Below are 13,951 nucleotides of genomic sequence, written 5' to 3' on the forward strand. Positions count from 1 at the left end.
TAAATGCCTCCTCAGGCGGACGAGGGCCCAGCCCTAAACCTACAGAACTAATTTGAGTTTTGCCAATAACTTCAATAGGAGCAGGATTGAGACTCTAATCTTTCCTCATAAATTAACCCCTGCAATCCCTTTTAATGAGAATGTTGCATAAATGTGGGCTACTTACGTAAATGTTTGCAGGATCAAACCCTTTATATAATTCTAGAAATGCAATAGGGCTTATTCCCCTTTTGCACTTTGCAAAAATAAGATCGAACATTTCTTGCAAATGTCTATTAGCATTTGTGAAAGGTTTTGCTTATAATATTTGTTAAATTGAGAGACGCCCGGTAGTTAAGTACTGTTAATAAATTACTTATTTCATTCTTTGGCTGATGCTGTTAACATTTTCATGTCATTTCCATAAAAAAGAGAGAGAGAGAGAGAGAGGCCCTTGCTAGATTCTTTCCTAACAGGCAGTGACAAACTACCCATCAGGGTATCTTTCTGCAACTTTATTTCTAAAATCCATACTCTGGTAACACCATGAGATACTCTGTTTCAAGCTCAGAATTCTTTAATTTACTCCATGTGTTGAGTGCACAGTGGTTACAAAGAACAGGTATATCTTACAGGTTATTTAACTGCACACCCAGGGAGCCAGAATGGTCGAAGGACCATCAATCAGGAGAATTCTTTATTCCTTTTATATTCTTCTTAATTATTGTTTAGCCAATGTTACATAGCCAATTGGTTTGGGCCCCATGTAGCATCTAAAATAGTTTAAAGAAAAACCAGGCTGTATGCAACAAAGGTTTTCTAATACTCTTTGCTTAAGGGCTCCATTAAAAAAAAAATATAGGATTTCATTCTCTCTGAGTTAGAAGTGTTTTTCTTCAATTTAATGCAAAAAAGAAAAGCATGCATCATTTTGTTTTGAGTCTGGGCAGATTTATTTGAGCCTGTAGGTAAAGTTCTCTGTGAAGTAACAATTTGCTGCATAAGTAAAATAAAGTCTAGTGATCAATGTATTTTGTTGCAGCTACCATTGTTTGGGGGCTTAATTTAACGTTACAAATAGCACTATGTAAAGTAAATACAAACTGTTTCATGAAGATGTATGACAAAACCAGGGGGGCAATATATATTGTTGTTTCATCTTTTCTATTTAAAAATCCACTGTTGAATTTACTCTCAGGAACTATTAAATCAGCTAACCAAGACTTCAATTATCTCCATGGTGCTTCTATCTGCTAGAGAAATGCAGAAACCTACAGTAGTTAGAGACCAAGACTATCCTGCCCATCAGGTCACAAATCTATACTGCCTTGATTTCCACTGGGATTTATTACTGATACAATCGGCTGGGAACTTCTCAGTACAATAAGAAATTCAAAGGTCCCTTTCCCAACATCTAATGAAAACAAGAATTGGTTTTACTTTCCTGGAATCTAGGATTTCATTCTAAACAGCTGACAAGAGCAGAATAAAAGTAGAGTTTGTGTGCATGTTGCTTAGGATGTGGGATGAGGAAAAACGTAAATACAGGGCTTTATCTTGCTCCATAATCAACATAGTATGATCAATTAATACAACCATTTTGTCCATGTCCATGACATTCATAGAAAAACTTGTAAACATTGGGGATAAAAACCACAGACCAAGATTTTAAAATCTTCAGTGGCAGCTGGGAGTTGCTCAGCACTTTTGAAATTCAGGCTACTTAGTTAGGTGCCTAAATATGAATTGAGGAGCCAAACATTAAAATCTTGGCCATATTTGTGAAGCTTCCAATTACCAATACAATAGGGAACTAGTAATTTAAAAAAAGCCAGAATGCAATATGATGGATAGCAGCAAACACTTAATTTAACCTTACAGAAAACAGCCTCAGTTTCGTACATCAGATGAAGAATATACTGATAAGAGACTAGTTCCCAAGGATGAATGATAAAAAGGCTTCTTCCAGAAGTTAAACTGCTTTGCAGCACTTACAGAATTCTCCTGAGTTTCCTCCTGCTTCAGACCTTATGTCAACAACCAGATGGATTTGGGAAAGAACTCTCTCCCTATCCAATATACAGTACTGCACAATGGGCACATGCCCCATGGTGGGGGTTTTCACCAATCTCTGAGGCATAGGCCACAGCCAGAGGCAGGACACTAGATTAGATTCACTAGTGATCTCGTACACATAGATGTTCCTAGGCGATACAGCAGGAAGGATTCATAAATGTTGCTAACCTGCCACTGAACTAGATTTCAGGGAAACCAACCGCTAACCTTTTATCAAATAGTCCCCAAACTACTGAATGCATGAAAAGCAGCAATATTCTTGGTAATTTCAATACCTTTTTAAAAGCATAGCCTGAATTTCAAAGGTGCTGACTCCTGCAAGTCCTATTGAAATCAATGGGACCTGTGAATTTGCAGCATCTTTGAAAATTAAGCCACTTTCTTATTGAAAATTATCAATAAAAATAAATATAATGCTAAACATGAACTCCCAATCATTTTGGAAAGGCAGCTTTTCATGTGGCCCTGGTAAGGAAACTAGGACTATGGGGTACCGGAGACAGCAACTGAATAAGACAGCCCTCAAGTGAGATTAAAATGTTTAGGTAGCAGTTTGTCCATGAATGCAGCATGGCATTCAAATGCAATGCTAAGCATCAGCAATGTATCCACTTCTCTTGATCAGCAACAAGACATTTGCTACTTTACTCCATTTAAAGGCTTGCAGTAGTCACACAGAAACAGTGGTGCAAGTAGGATTCTTTACTTACTGGTACGCTGCACTCATGGGAGGGACACAAAAGGGGAGCATCAGCTAAAGGGGGAGCACATGAGCTCCCCATGTGACTCCTCCCTGCCCCGCCCCCAACCTGGGGCCCCCACGCTCCCCTCCCCATGATCCATCCCACCCGAGGGGGGCGGGCTTTCTCCGGTGCAGCGGGAGGAGGACATTCTGAACCGCAGGGCTCTCCAGAACTGCAGTGGCTAAAGTGGCAGAATCTGGGGCTGCTGGGCGGCCCCATGGCAGCAGCTCCTCCAGTCTGACTGTACCACCCCCAACCCCGCCCCCAGCTCTGTCCTCCGGCGGGGCTGCTGTACGGACCACAGACAGGAGATGCAGCTATGTGGAAGGGCTGGGGGCAGGACAGGGGGTGGTACAGCCGCGCCGGAGGAGCTGCTGGTGTGGGGTCACCCAGCGATGCCACGTTCTACTTCTCCTGTGTCTTTCCAGTACAGAGTACTGGCTATAAATATCTTACTGGTAGGGTGGACCGGACTGCCATACTTGCACCACTGCATAGAAAATAACATCACAAGTTACTTCTGCTGTAAGCAGTAAAAACACAAATCCCTGACAATATATCTATCCATTGTTGGTCCAGAAGCAGACAAATAAAGAAATATTATTCCCAGTACATCGTGACACTCAGTTATTATTTTCCTAGAGATGTATTGGCTTGCTTTTTCCCAAGATGAATCTCACTTTTTCTAACATCTCTGCAGTTTCCTTATCTCCATAGATTCCTTTGTATGATTTCTCTGTCCTGAGTGGTTTTCACAACTTCTGCCCATTTTGCATCTTCTGCTTGTGGAAGGAATTGATGGAATATTTGTTCTCATTGTGACTTTCAGGTGTGGTTTCAATACAGGGGTAACTGGGTGAAATTCTATGTCCTGTGTTATACAGGAGGCCAGAGGAGATGATCTAATGGTCCCTTCTGGCTTCAAAAACTATGAGAATGATGGATCTGCTATACATATTTATATATAAATTGGGACTTCACATGCCTTTTGCTGTCATATATGTATGTACAGCTTGAATGCACTTAGCAAATATTTAAGGAGAAAAAGTCTCTGCCCCAAAGAGGTTACAGTTTCAACAGAAAATGAGGAAAAGGATGTCTCCTGGTGATTAAGTGAGCCAGGATGGCTGGTATCTACTTTCTATTTCCACTTTTTTAAATTTGGCTTGTTTTTTTGTTTTGTTCTTTCTCCTCCAAACATACTCACTGACACTATATTGGTGGGGGGAAGGGCAGCATCGCAGCCCCTAGTAGAAATTACACCTCTACCCCGATATAACACGAATTCAGATATAACGCAGTAAAGCAGCGCTCCGGGGGAGGGAGGGGACTATGCACTCCAGCGGATCAAAGCAAGTTCGATATAACACGATTTCACCTATAACATGGTAAGATGTTTTGGCTCCCGAGGACAGCGTTCTATCAGGGTAGAGGTGTCCCATTAGAATCTGGAAATCCTCCAACTGACTTCCATGGGCTTTGGATCAGGCCCCTAGTCTCTGTTGGTTTCTATTGGCAACTCTTATTTTCATTTGGAGGATCAGTAAACTCAGAAAGCAGCAGACAAATAGATGCCTTACACTGCTCCAAAACCTAGTTGTCCAGCTGAATTAATTGAAGTTTTTCAATTCAAATTCTACTAAGGGTGCTCCAATTTTGGGTGTGTGCCAGACTCTAGGGAATAAGGTGGCTGGTAGCACCTCAAGTCCTTTAACTTCATAATTATAGCCCTGACTTTAGCTTTGCCGACTGATACTTATTTACGCTTTGACAGAAAGAGCGCGTATGAGAGAGACATTGTGATAGAGTGAAAGGGAGAAACAGAACAAATAAAAATCAGAATTGAGGCTCAAGATTCAGCCAGCAGAAGCTCTTCTGGCAGAATATCCCATGCTCTAGTATGTCTTTAAATGCATGATAGAGTGGCACAGCCTGCCCTTGATTACAGCACTAAAGGAAGCATTAAAAATGGATTTTATGCACTTTCCAACTGCAGATGAGACATTATTTTTATATAATAATTCCCAAACTAAAAGTATTTGTATGAGAAAAATGATCATGTGAGGAAAGCGGGGCTTTATGACAGTGCATTTGTCCATGGGAATAGAAATGCACTGCAAATAGTCTGTGCACAGTCATCACATTTGGAGACTTTTATAGAAACAACCTTATCTCATTCCAAGGACACAAACTTGTCAGCACACCGCACCACAAAAATGTCAAGAGAATGCTGTGTATTAGCTTTCAGCTTTGCATCCAAAGGCACTGCACTGAAGGAAACAAGCCTGGCAGTATTATAAGAGTGGGTATTCCTCAGCTTAGGGGCTCCATTACAGAACAATGTGTATGTATGTGTACTGTGTTAATGAAGTTTTCAGATGCAATTGTACCTACCACAAAGTAGATCATGCATTTGTGTGCAGTGCTATTTGGGGATCCCTATTTTTGTGCCTTTTTTCTTTTTGGGTATATTTCCAAAGTAAATTAATTCCCACAAGATACAGAGCCTAACGATGTGACCATCCATGATATGCTTCAAATGCTGGAATACATTAGATTATAAGAAGGACCTATGGTGATTTGCTAATTAACTTAACCCTTTTGGGACATTAAAGAAGGAATTTTTTATTAAAACAGGATAACCCTGGACTATATTGACCTGACTGAGAAATGAGTATTTTAGTAAAGATGAGTCTCAAGATGAGCACACGTATAGGAACTGAGGCTGTTGTTACCATAGCAATGCCACGGCAGCCTCTGGAGTGAAATACTGTAGCCTGCTACCAGGAAATGAAAGGAGTTCAAGTGCTATGATCTGCATAGTTGTGTGAGCAATCCAAATACATGCTCATAAAGAATATTTAGTATGGTTAGATCATCCAGAGATTACCACGGATGTGAAGTAAGCCTTATCAGTATGCTTCCAGCAGTTCTGTTTTCTTGTTCACCATATTCAAGATAATTTATCTAAAGGTTCAAGCTATGGGCAACACTGCTAAGCCATTTCAGACAGAACATTAACAAATGTAGCAATCTCTGCCTCAGTACAGAATATGTATAATTAAGGATGCAGTGTCTCTCTCTCTCTCTCTCTCATGCAACTAAACATGTTAAACCTCTTAGCAAAGAAAGAAGAAGATATACTAAATTCCTCTGAGGATATGACTTATTCTGCCCACACCAAGGTATGGAGGAAATCTGTCTGCAAACAGAGAGAAAGGTTTAAAGTTGTCTTGCAATTATTTTATGGAAATTTATCAGCCAAAACGCGAAACTTACTCAAAACTTACTTGTCTGCCTTTCACCAAAATGAAAGTCATGCTAATGAAAAAAAATATTTTCCTTACTTGTCAAAAAAATTACTTGTCTCAGGCAAGCATCCAAGTTGAATTTTGCAAGATTGATTTAAAAGTATTTTCCAAAATGAAAACAAGCCTAAGATCTACATTGGCTTATCATTCTGTTTTCACAGAAATGAATATTTCTCAGTGATTTGTAAAGCTGCTGAAATAATGGCAGCAAACCATTTTATTTTAATTTCAAATAAAATTCTATAAATCAAACCTTCCTACTTTCTTTTTAAATTACTCATAATGGTGCAATGCTGATAGCGTTGACGGAATACCACTGCTTCTCCTGCTCTTTTATATAGCTCATAAAGATGTTCAAATGTGTGTGAGTGTCCAGAAACTCTTCTGTTATATTTGTTTGTGTCATTGTCACATCCAGCCTTATGTCACATTATATGTAGCAGAGCTGCATCAGAGGGAAAGAGTAAGACAGAGATGTATCACTGCCAGATCATTTATTTAAAAATGCCATTTCAGGCTAAAATATATTCAATTCATTCATTTGATGTAATTGGGCCCTGTGTACATCATGTATCTGGTGTACTCAGGCCACCATATTTTGCTTTGTGTTCATTCATGTTCCATCTAGCAAAAAGGTTGGGAAACAAACCAATATCTTTAAAATTGTTTGACTTTATCAACTTTAAAATAATCTTCTGATGTGCACAGAAGGTGGCATTGAGTCCAGTGGTATTTATTTATAATTTAAACTTTATGCTTAGCAGAATTTCTTCTCTTAATGTGCCTGGTCCTAACTGCATCATGCAACACCTCATGCTTTACCAAGAGGCAATCCACCTAAAAAACCAGACAGTTTTATATGAGAGATGACTGTTTTCTGCAGAATGGAAAGGCAGGCAGAATGACATCTAGTTATTGGTTCCTTAGTCCTTAATGTGCCAGACCGAAATCTCAGGGAGACAGGTGCACCTGCACAAATGCATAAGCAGGCTGGGTAACTGTATGGACAAAAATATATTCTCTCCACAGACTGATGCAGATCTAAAACCACCTCTTCCAGTTGTCTTGTCCTTCTTTTACTGCCATGATAGGGGTAATCTACAGCTAATTCAATCCCAAACTTGAGGGAAAGATTGGAGGGGCTTGGTGCTAGGCTGGCTTAGGTTTATAGCCAGTACTTTCTAGTCACTCCTATTTGTCTGGTAGAAAGTAAGGACCAAATTCGTCCATGATGTAACTGCAGTGCCTTCAAAGGGAAACGTTACATGCTCAGCAACTCTGAAAAATCAGCCCACTTTTATTTAAGTGCCTAAATATGGATTTAGATACCTTATTTTAATCAACCAAGTCTGGAAATTTTGGCTCAGATCCTCAAAGGTATTTAGGCTTCTACCTTCCACTGAAATGGACCTCTCTCCCTAGTTATACTGGACCTGATCTAACTCTCATTAAAGCGGTTGTAAATATTGTCATTTACTTTAATGGTATATGAATTAAACCCTTAGTAAACATATAACCACATAATAAAGATGCCAGACAATCTGGCACAATTTGACGATCTCTGGATTGATGCATGGAGGCAGAGTTATGTGGGGAAGTATGCACAGAAATTGTCAACACAATGCTAGGCTCCAGGCAGTGCAATCAGTCTCTCACTCTCCCGAGCGATGGAAATTAACCTCCCAACCAGTGAACAATAGAAAAGACTTTAAAAAGAAAATTGAATGAAAAACGTTTGAATAATAGAGAAGCTGTGACAGAAACTGACAGACGCCAGATAATGCCATTGGATTCTATATCCTGCCTTCTGTCATCTTGTGTCACAGCCTTAATGATATTTAACCCTGGTTTTGTATTCAAACACAATTATTGCAGGGGATGGGATGCATGGATTCCCTATTCTTTTATTAGAGATTTGTAATAACAGACTGCTCTACAATTTCGTGATGTGATGCCAACACTTCAGCAAGGGGTTCCCAACAACATTTTCCCTTTTAGCTTGTAATAAACAACATGAAGAAGAGGTGCATGTATTGCACAGAGAAGGGCAGGTGGACAGGGGAAAATGTGCTCTCATAGCCATAATCAAAGAGGGAGGTGGCAGTGCTTGGAAATCAAATTTGGATGGAGCTGCACTTTGTTATACTTTCCCTGCAACACACTCTTTGAGTAGGTTGGTTTTTCAGGACACAATTCAACATGCCTAAGCTGAAGAGGGTCTGGGGGATGAGGGTCTAAACGGGAGTTGGAGGTATCTTGGCTGGGGGCATTTTATATCGCACCTGCCATCTGGTCCATTCCAAAACAAAAAACAAACCAAAAAATTAAGGACCTTCTCTAAAGCGCACTGAAGCTAATGGGAGTCTTTCCACTGATTTTTGGATTAGGCCCCACAGATGATTTAGAAGGGGGGGTGGGGTGTAACTCCATCAGTGATGAGGAAATCATCCCAAACCTCCCTTTGTTGGTAGAAATGTAACTCATCACAGAGATCCTCTGCTGGCAGATCACTGCCTTCACTTCCAATTCTCACAGACTTATATAAACACCCACAGAAATAGAATTTCACCTGCATTAAGAATACTTTAAAAATTATCATAAGAATGCAGTAATGCAGGGCAGGCTGACCCAGCATTCTGCCCTGGCCTCAAAGTAGTTTGTGCCTCTCCTTAATGGTCCTTTTACACTCCACACAATACAGACACTTTAGTCTGGGCTACATTTTCCTCTCCAGGAAAATGTCAATGTTTCCTCTCTACATCATCTTCCTCCAGGCTGATTTCCCCTCCCCACTCTGCTGCACTGCAGGTGGTGCCCTGTCAGGTTGTTAGAATGCCTCATAATGCACAGCACCGTGCCAGCACTACAGATAGATGCAGCTGCTGGTCCAAACTGGGAGGAAGGGGTCTGTGTCACAGGCAGGCCAGGCATGTCACAGAGAGAGCTAAGCCTGATATGACCGTCTCTCATTCAGTGTTTCTCATGGGGGTGAGCATGCAGGGGTAAAGATTGTCAATTCTGAAAACCGTTTTCATCCACTAAGGAGCAACTCAGAATAAAAAGTCTGTGGGAGATGGGGGAATAAGGTAGCCTAGGCAGGTGATGAGTGATCATTCAGATTTTGTCAGTTTCCTGGTAACTAGACACTAATCAACTTGGAGGTTGGTAATTATCTATAAAAATTCCCCAGTGCTTTGAACTGGTAACCAACTTTACTGCCTGTAGAGTAAAATGATGTATTTATCTGTTACAAATACTCCCAGAGACTGTGATGGGGGAAGTATTTTTAAAATAAAAATGAATGTTAAAATATGCATTTCATTTTAAAATAGATTTTAAAAAAGCCCTCTGAGTGTGAATAACAGTGGAGCAAACAATCATAATAAAGGATACTGAAACTCCGGTCTGTGATTGCTAAGTGCCAGAGGTTAATCCTGAGATCATCAGCTGACATGTATGTCTCACAGTCGCTGTTGACAGAAATTGAGTTGACATGATAGGTGTGACCATTAGCAAAGATTCTCCTGGGGGTGACTTCTACCATCAAATCCATAGGTTTCAATACAGGCACCTACAAAAAAATATTAAATACAAATTTTTGAAGTAATTTCTGTGTATATGTTGAGAAACTCAGCATAGTGCAGGGAATGAGATATAACTACATTTTAAATAATTTAGTGTATTTCTTTCACTGCGTTATGCCTCATCAAAAACTGTCAAGTGACAAAAAGGCTATAATTTTTCTGATCCATAATAAATTAAGTCTTTGAAAACAAATGCTAGATATGTATAGACCAGCTGTACATAGATTATTATCGTTCATTATTTGTATTATCATAGCACCCAGCAGCCTAACCATGGACCAGAAACCTACTGTGCTAGACTCTGTACAAACACATAACAAAGATGGTCTCTGCCTCAAAGAGCTTACAATTGACTAGCTAGAATAAATTGTCAGTAATTTTTTTTACACGCTTTTCATGGAGGTTACTACACTATAAAATATTTGCTGCTGAGAGAAATCAGGGATTCTAGACAATATTTTAGGACCTAAAGCTCCAATCCAGCATATAGGACTACTCACATGAGTAAAGTTATGCATGTGCTGAAATCCTTTGCTGAAGTAGGGCCCAGGGCATACACTTTATCAGTGAGAGAACAGCTGGACATTGGACAAAGAATTCTCACAGAGTCCAGAAGCTCACCTGTAGTGATGTTACGGTAGACAGATCTTTAAGTTTCCCTTCTTCATCTTTTAAGTTGTATCCTTCTGGTCTCTTATCTCGTTCAGTAACTTTCCACAATTTGATAGTTTTATCTTTTAAAAAAAGAAACCAGAGTTTCTATTAGCCAGGCGACTCTGTTACTCACCTTTAAAATAAACATTACCAAAACAGAGCACTCACTCACCTAAACTCAATTTTGCAAATCAGACCCACTTTTCTAATTGCAAAACTGCTGACTCATGAAGGGTTTACTGAATCTACAAGTGACTCAGCCCGTTCTTGCCTGCTAACAAAATGAGCAGAAACTGCTCTCAGAGCCCTGCTCCGCACTTGATAGGGGGAGTGCACCAAAACTGCTCACTGTGCACGCCCTTGAGAACCTATGTCCCTCCCACCATGAAAGGTGCACAGCCGTGTATTTTGGTCCAGTTTGCTGGGATATTCAGAAGCAAGCCATAGGAGTATTCGGTGGATGGGTTGTATAGCTGATGAACGGCCTGTTGCAAGAATAGGCAGAAACTTATTATCTTTACCTCACAGGCTCATGCAGACAAAAGACCAGGGAAGGACGGAGGCTATATTTAGGAGTTCCCCATCTCCAAGACAGAGGCATGGACAGAAGAGCAGCAGCCGGGAGATACAGAGGGAGAAATTCTAAAGGAGAGGTATCACACTGGGATGGGTATGAGGCAGAGGAGTGGGGAGGAAAAAGGACACTAATGTTCTGGGAGTTGATAATCATTTCAAACTCTTCCTCTGAACTCACTGGCTGGGTGTGCATGACTTTTATGCTGCTCTCTAGTGGCTGGCTCCTACAGAGGCTATGGGACCTACCACTAATGTCAGCTGGGGAACAATCCTTTCACTTCAAGTGGTAGAGGCCTGTATATTTTTTTTTTTGAAGCTGAGGGATCAGGGCTCTGATCTGAGCTTCCTATGTGTGTGATCTAATAGTAATAGTGTCTGTTGCAGTGCCCAACTTCATTACACCCCTACAAAGAGTACTGCTGGCATGACAAAATTTGCCAGGACAAGTATGGCAGCATTAAAAAGAGGTAAAATAAACAGGACAGACATTAAAGGGCACGGCCCACTCATGTAGACTGCAGCTTTGTTCCACACAGACCCTAGAAAGAATACAATTTGATAGGATAAAAAGTGGTCACATTTCATTTCTGTAGTGTGTTTAACTTTGACATTCTTTTGTTTTAAAACTAATTGACCTACCTCTCCCAGAAAAGAAAACAAAGTGCATTATAGCTATGATGTAGCTTATGTAAAAGTTTGTATTCACCCACTAACCCTCATGCAACAAAAATCCTAACACTGAACCATTACAGTCTATGACTTTAGTTATACAACCTATATTTGAGCAGCTGTACTTAGCTAACATCAAATATATGTTACAATTACACCACTTTGTGTTTCCTTTGGCAAGTTGGTTTTCTTTGTGACTTGTAGTCAGATTTATTATGAAGTGTGTACAGTTCAATGAAAATTCCTAACTACTATGGTATTCATAAGTTTTTAAAAATGCAATGATCCAACTTTCACTTTTCACTATTAAAGCCAATGCACACCATAAGAAGAAACAACATTAGATGCATCTCTTTCATGGTAGGATTTGACCTCTATTGATTAGCACATCAATGTTTGCAGGAAAACTTGATTGTTTAATGGTTAAATGGATCATATTTGCTGATTGTCTTCTCTGTGTGTATGCCCTCTGGACTCACAACATCCTTAAATATTCAAAGTGTCAACATGTTTTGAAAAGGGACTGCAGAAATGGCACTGTGAGGTTCCATATTCATTCAGTCTCAGTAGGGTTGTGAAGTTTAAATTAATTAGTGTCTGGAAAGCAATTTGAAATCCTCAGATGAAAGGCTTTGTATAGGCTAAATTCTGAGCTATCTGATGTAACTCAGTCAGAAACCAGCCTCGGTAGTGCAAAGAATTACCAACGAATCACAATGATTTGTTATTATAATATCTAATTAGCTCAGTTTACAAGTCAAACTTTAATTTTGCTGACTGCAAGCACTGCTAGCCCAAGCTGGGACTGAAAGTCACAGTGTGGTCCTTCTGTCTCCATTAATAAAGATGCTGCAATCAGAACTTAACTGACAAATTTTGCTGGTGATGTGTGAACTGGAAAAAATCCAACTCCCTCTCCCATAGCTGTGTAGCCCCTGCACAGTTTGCTGTACTGAAAACTGGTTTCTCTTAGAAGCAAATATGATGTGAAGACATGTGGGGCCAAATTCAGACCTCAGATCCATGGGTGTGTCTTCCATTTAATTCAGTGGGAGCTACACATCTGTATCTGTGGGTAGAATTTGCTCTGTGGGAGAAGATCTGCTGCATAATTAAATGCTATTTTTACACACTCATTTTTCTGACCACAACCGTGCTTTAGATTCTAAACATAATTTTCTAGAGCTGCCTTATTCTAATTTTGCATCCAAGTACTGGATTCAGAAAAAAATGTCTGAACAAGAACCAGTTGCTGCTGATCTAAAGTATTTACATGTCCCCCACTTCTGAAGTTCCTGAACACCTCAGAATGTATCTTCACAACACTTCTATGAGGTAGGGAATTACATGGCCAAAGTCACACGGGAGTGGCAGAGTAGGGAACTGAAGCTAGGTCTCCTGAATTCTAGGCTGCTGCCCTACCAACTAAACCATCCTTCTACATATACCACGGGCTCAGTCCTCAATGACGCCAGTGCCAAGCAATGAGAAACTGCCCTCAAGGGGCAGCGAAGGATTCCCCCAACACAGAGGAATCTTTGAGTGTCCAAAGCCAGCATGTTCAGGTCTATGCCACCTGTACTTTCCCCACTCTCCTCTGCACAGAAGGCATGTCAGGGTTGTGCCACAGCTGGGAAGGGGCAGAGCAGAGCACATAATATTTTGCCGAATCTTTGGCTGGCTGTGTCTGGCTGCAACCAGGGTAATTTAGGGCAGCCCTGAGACAGCTCATTTCAAACCCACCAGCAAGCCCACAATCAGGGAAGCAGGAAGGTGACTTAGAGTTTGTGCTAAGTTTAAACTCAGCAGAGCCTAGGACTGAGCCCCATGTATTTTCTGAGGTTTCTAAAAACATACTTTAGAATGGAAGTAACAGGGTTTGCTTTCCAAAACAGAGAATCAACTTCTGCCTATATTAAAATAAGATTCTTTTGTTAAACTTGTTTGAATTAGGGAAGATATTTGAGACTAGGGAGAGGTACAGAAATGAACTCTCAGATGCCATGTTTCTTTTGTGAATGATAAATTTAGCCCTCACTGTAGCTAGCTTTTAAAAATCTGCTTCATGTCAGCTGCCAAAAGGAAAACAGATAGTAAAACCATTCCATATGCATAAGGAGATGTGACACATTTAGGGTGACCAGATGTCCTGATATAATTAGGACCATCCCAATATTAGTGTATTATTATAGACACAATTATACTTCCCTGAAAAAAAAGAAAAAAAAAAGGGTCCCAATTCTTCACACTTGCTATCCGGTCACGCTAGGTATATTCTGCTTTTGGATGCATCAATGCAGCTCCCATTGACCCTTAATAATTAATATAATACCAAGAATTGTGTATTATGTCAGGGTGC

The 13,951-nt window shown here is 40.2% G+C and overlaps 1 protein-coding gene across 5 annotated transcripts in view; it reads right to left on the minus strand.

Moving 5' to 3' along the window:
* Positions 1–13,951, minus strand: part of PPP2R2C (protein phosphatase 2 regulatory subunit Bgamma) — a 280,747-nt gene that overhangs the window by 60,732 nt on the left and 206,064 nt on the right. For all 5 annotated transcript variants that reach the window (XM_045018596.1, XM_045018598.1, XM_045018600.1 and 2 more), the window contains 2 exons: positions 10,315–10,427; positions 9,503–9,680 (listed from right to left, as the gene is read on the minus strand). In XM_045018596.1, the coding sequence (XP_044874531.1) occupies positions 9,503–9,680; positions 10,315–10,427 (291 nt within the window). The remainder of the gene's footprint in view (positions 1–9,502; positions 9,681–10,314; positions 10,428–13,951) is intronic.

Source organism: Mauremys mutica, chromosome 5, assembly GCF_020497125.1.
Source record: "Mauremys mutica isolate MM-2020 ecotype Southern chromosome 5, ASM2049712v1, whole genome shotgun sequence".
NCBI classification, from domain to species: Eukaryota; Metazoa; Chordata; order Testudines; family Geoemydidae; genus Mauremys; species Mauremys mutica.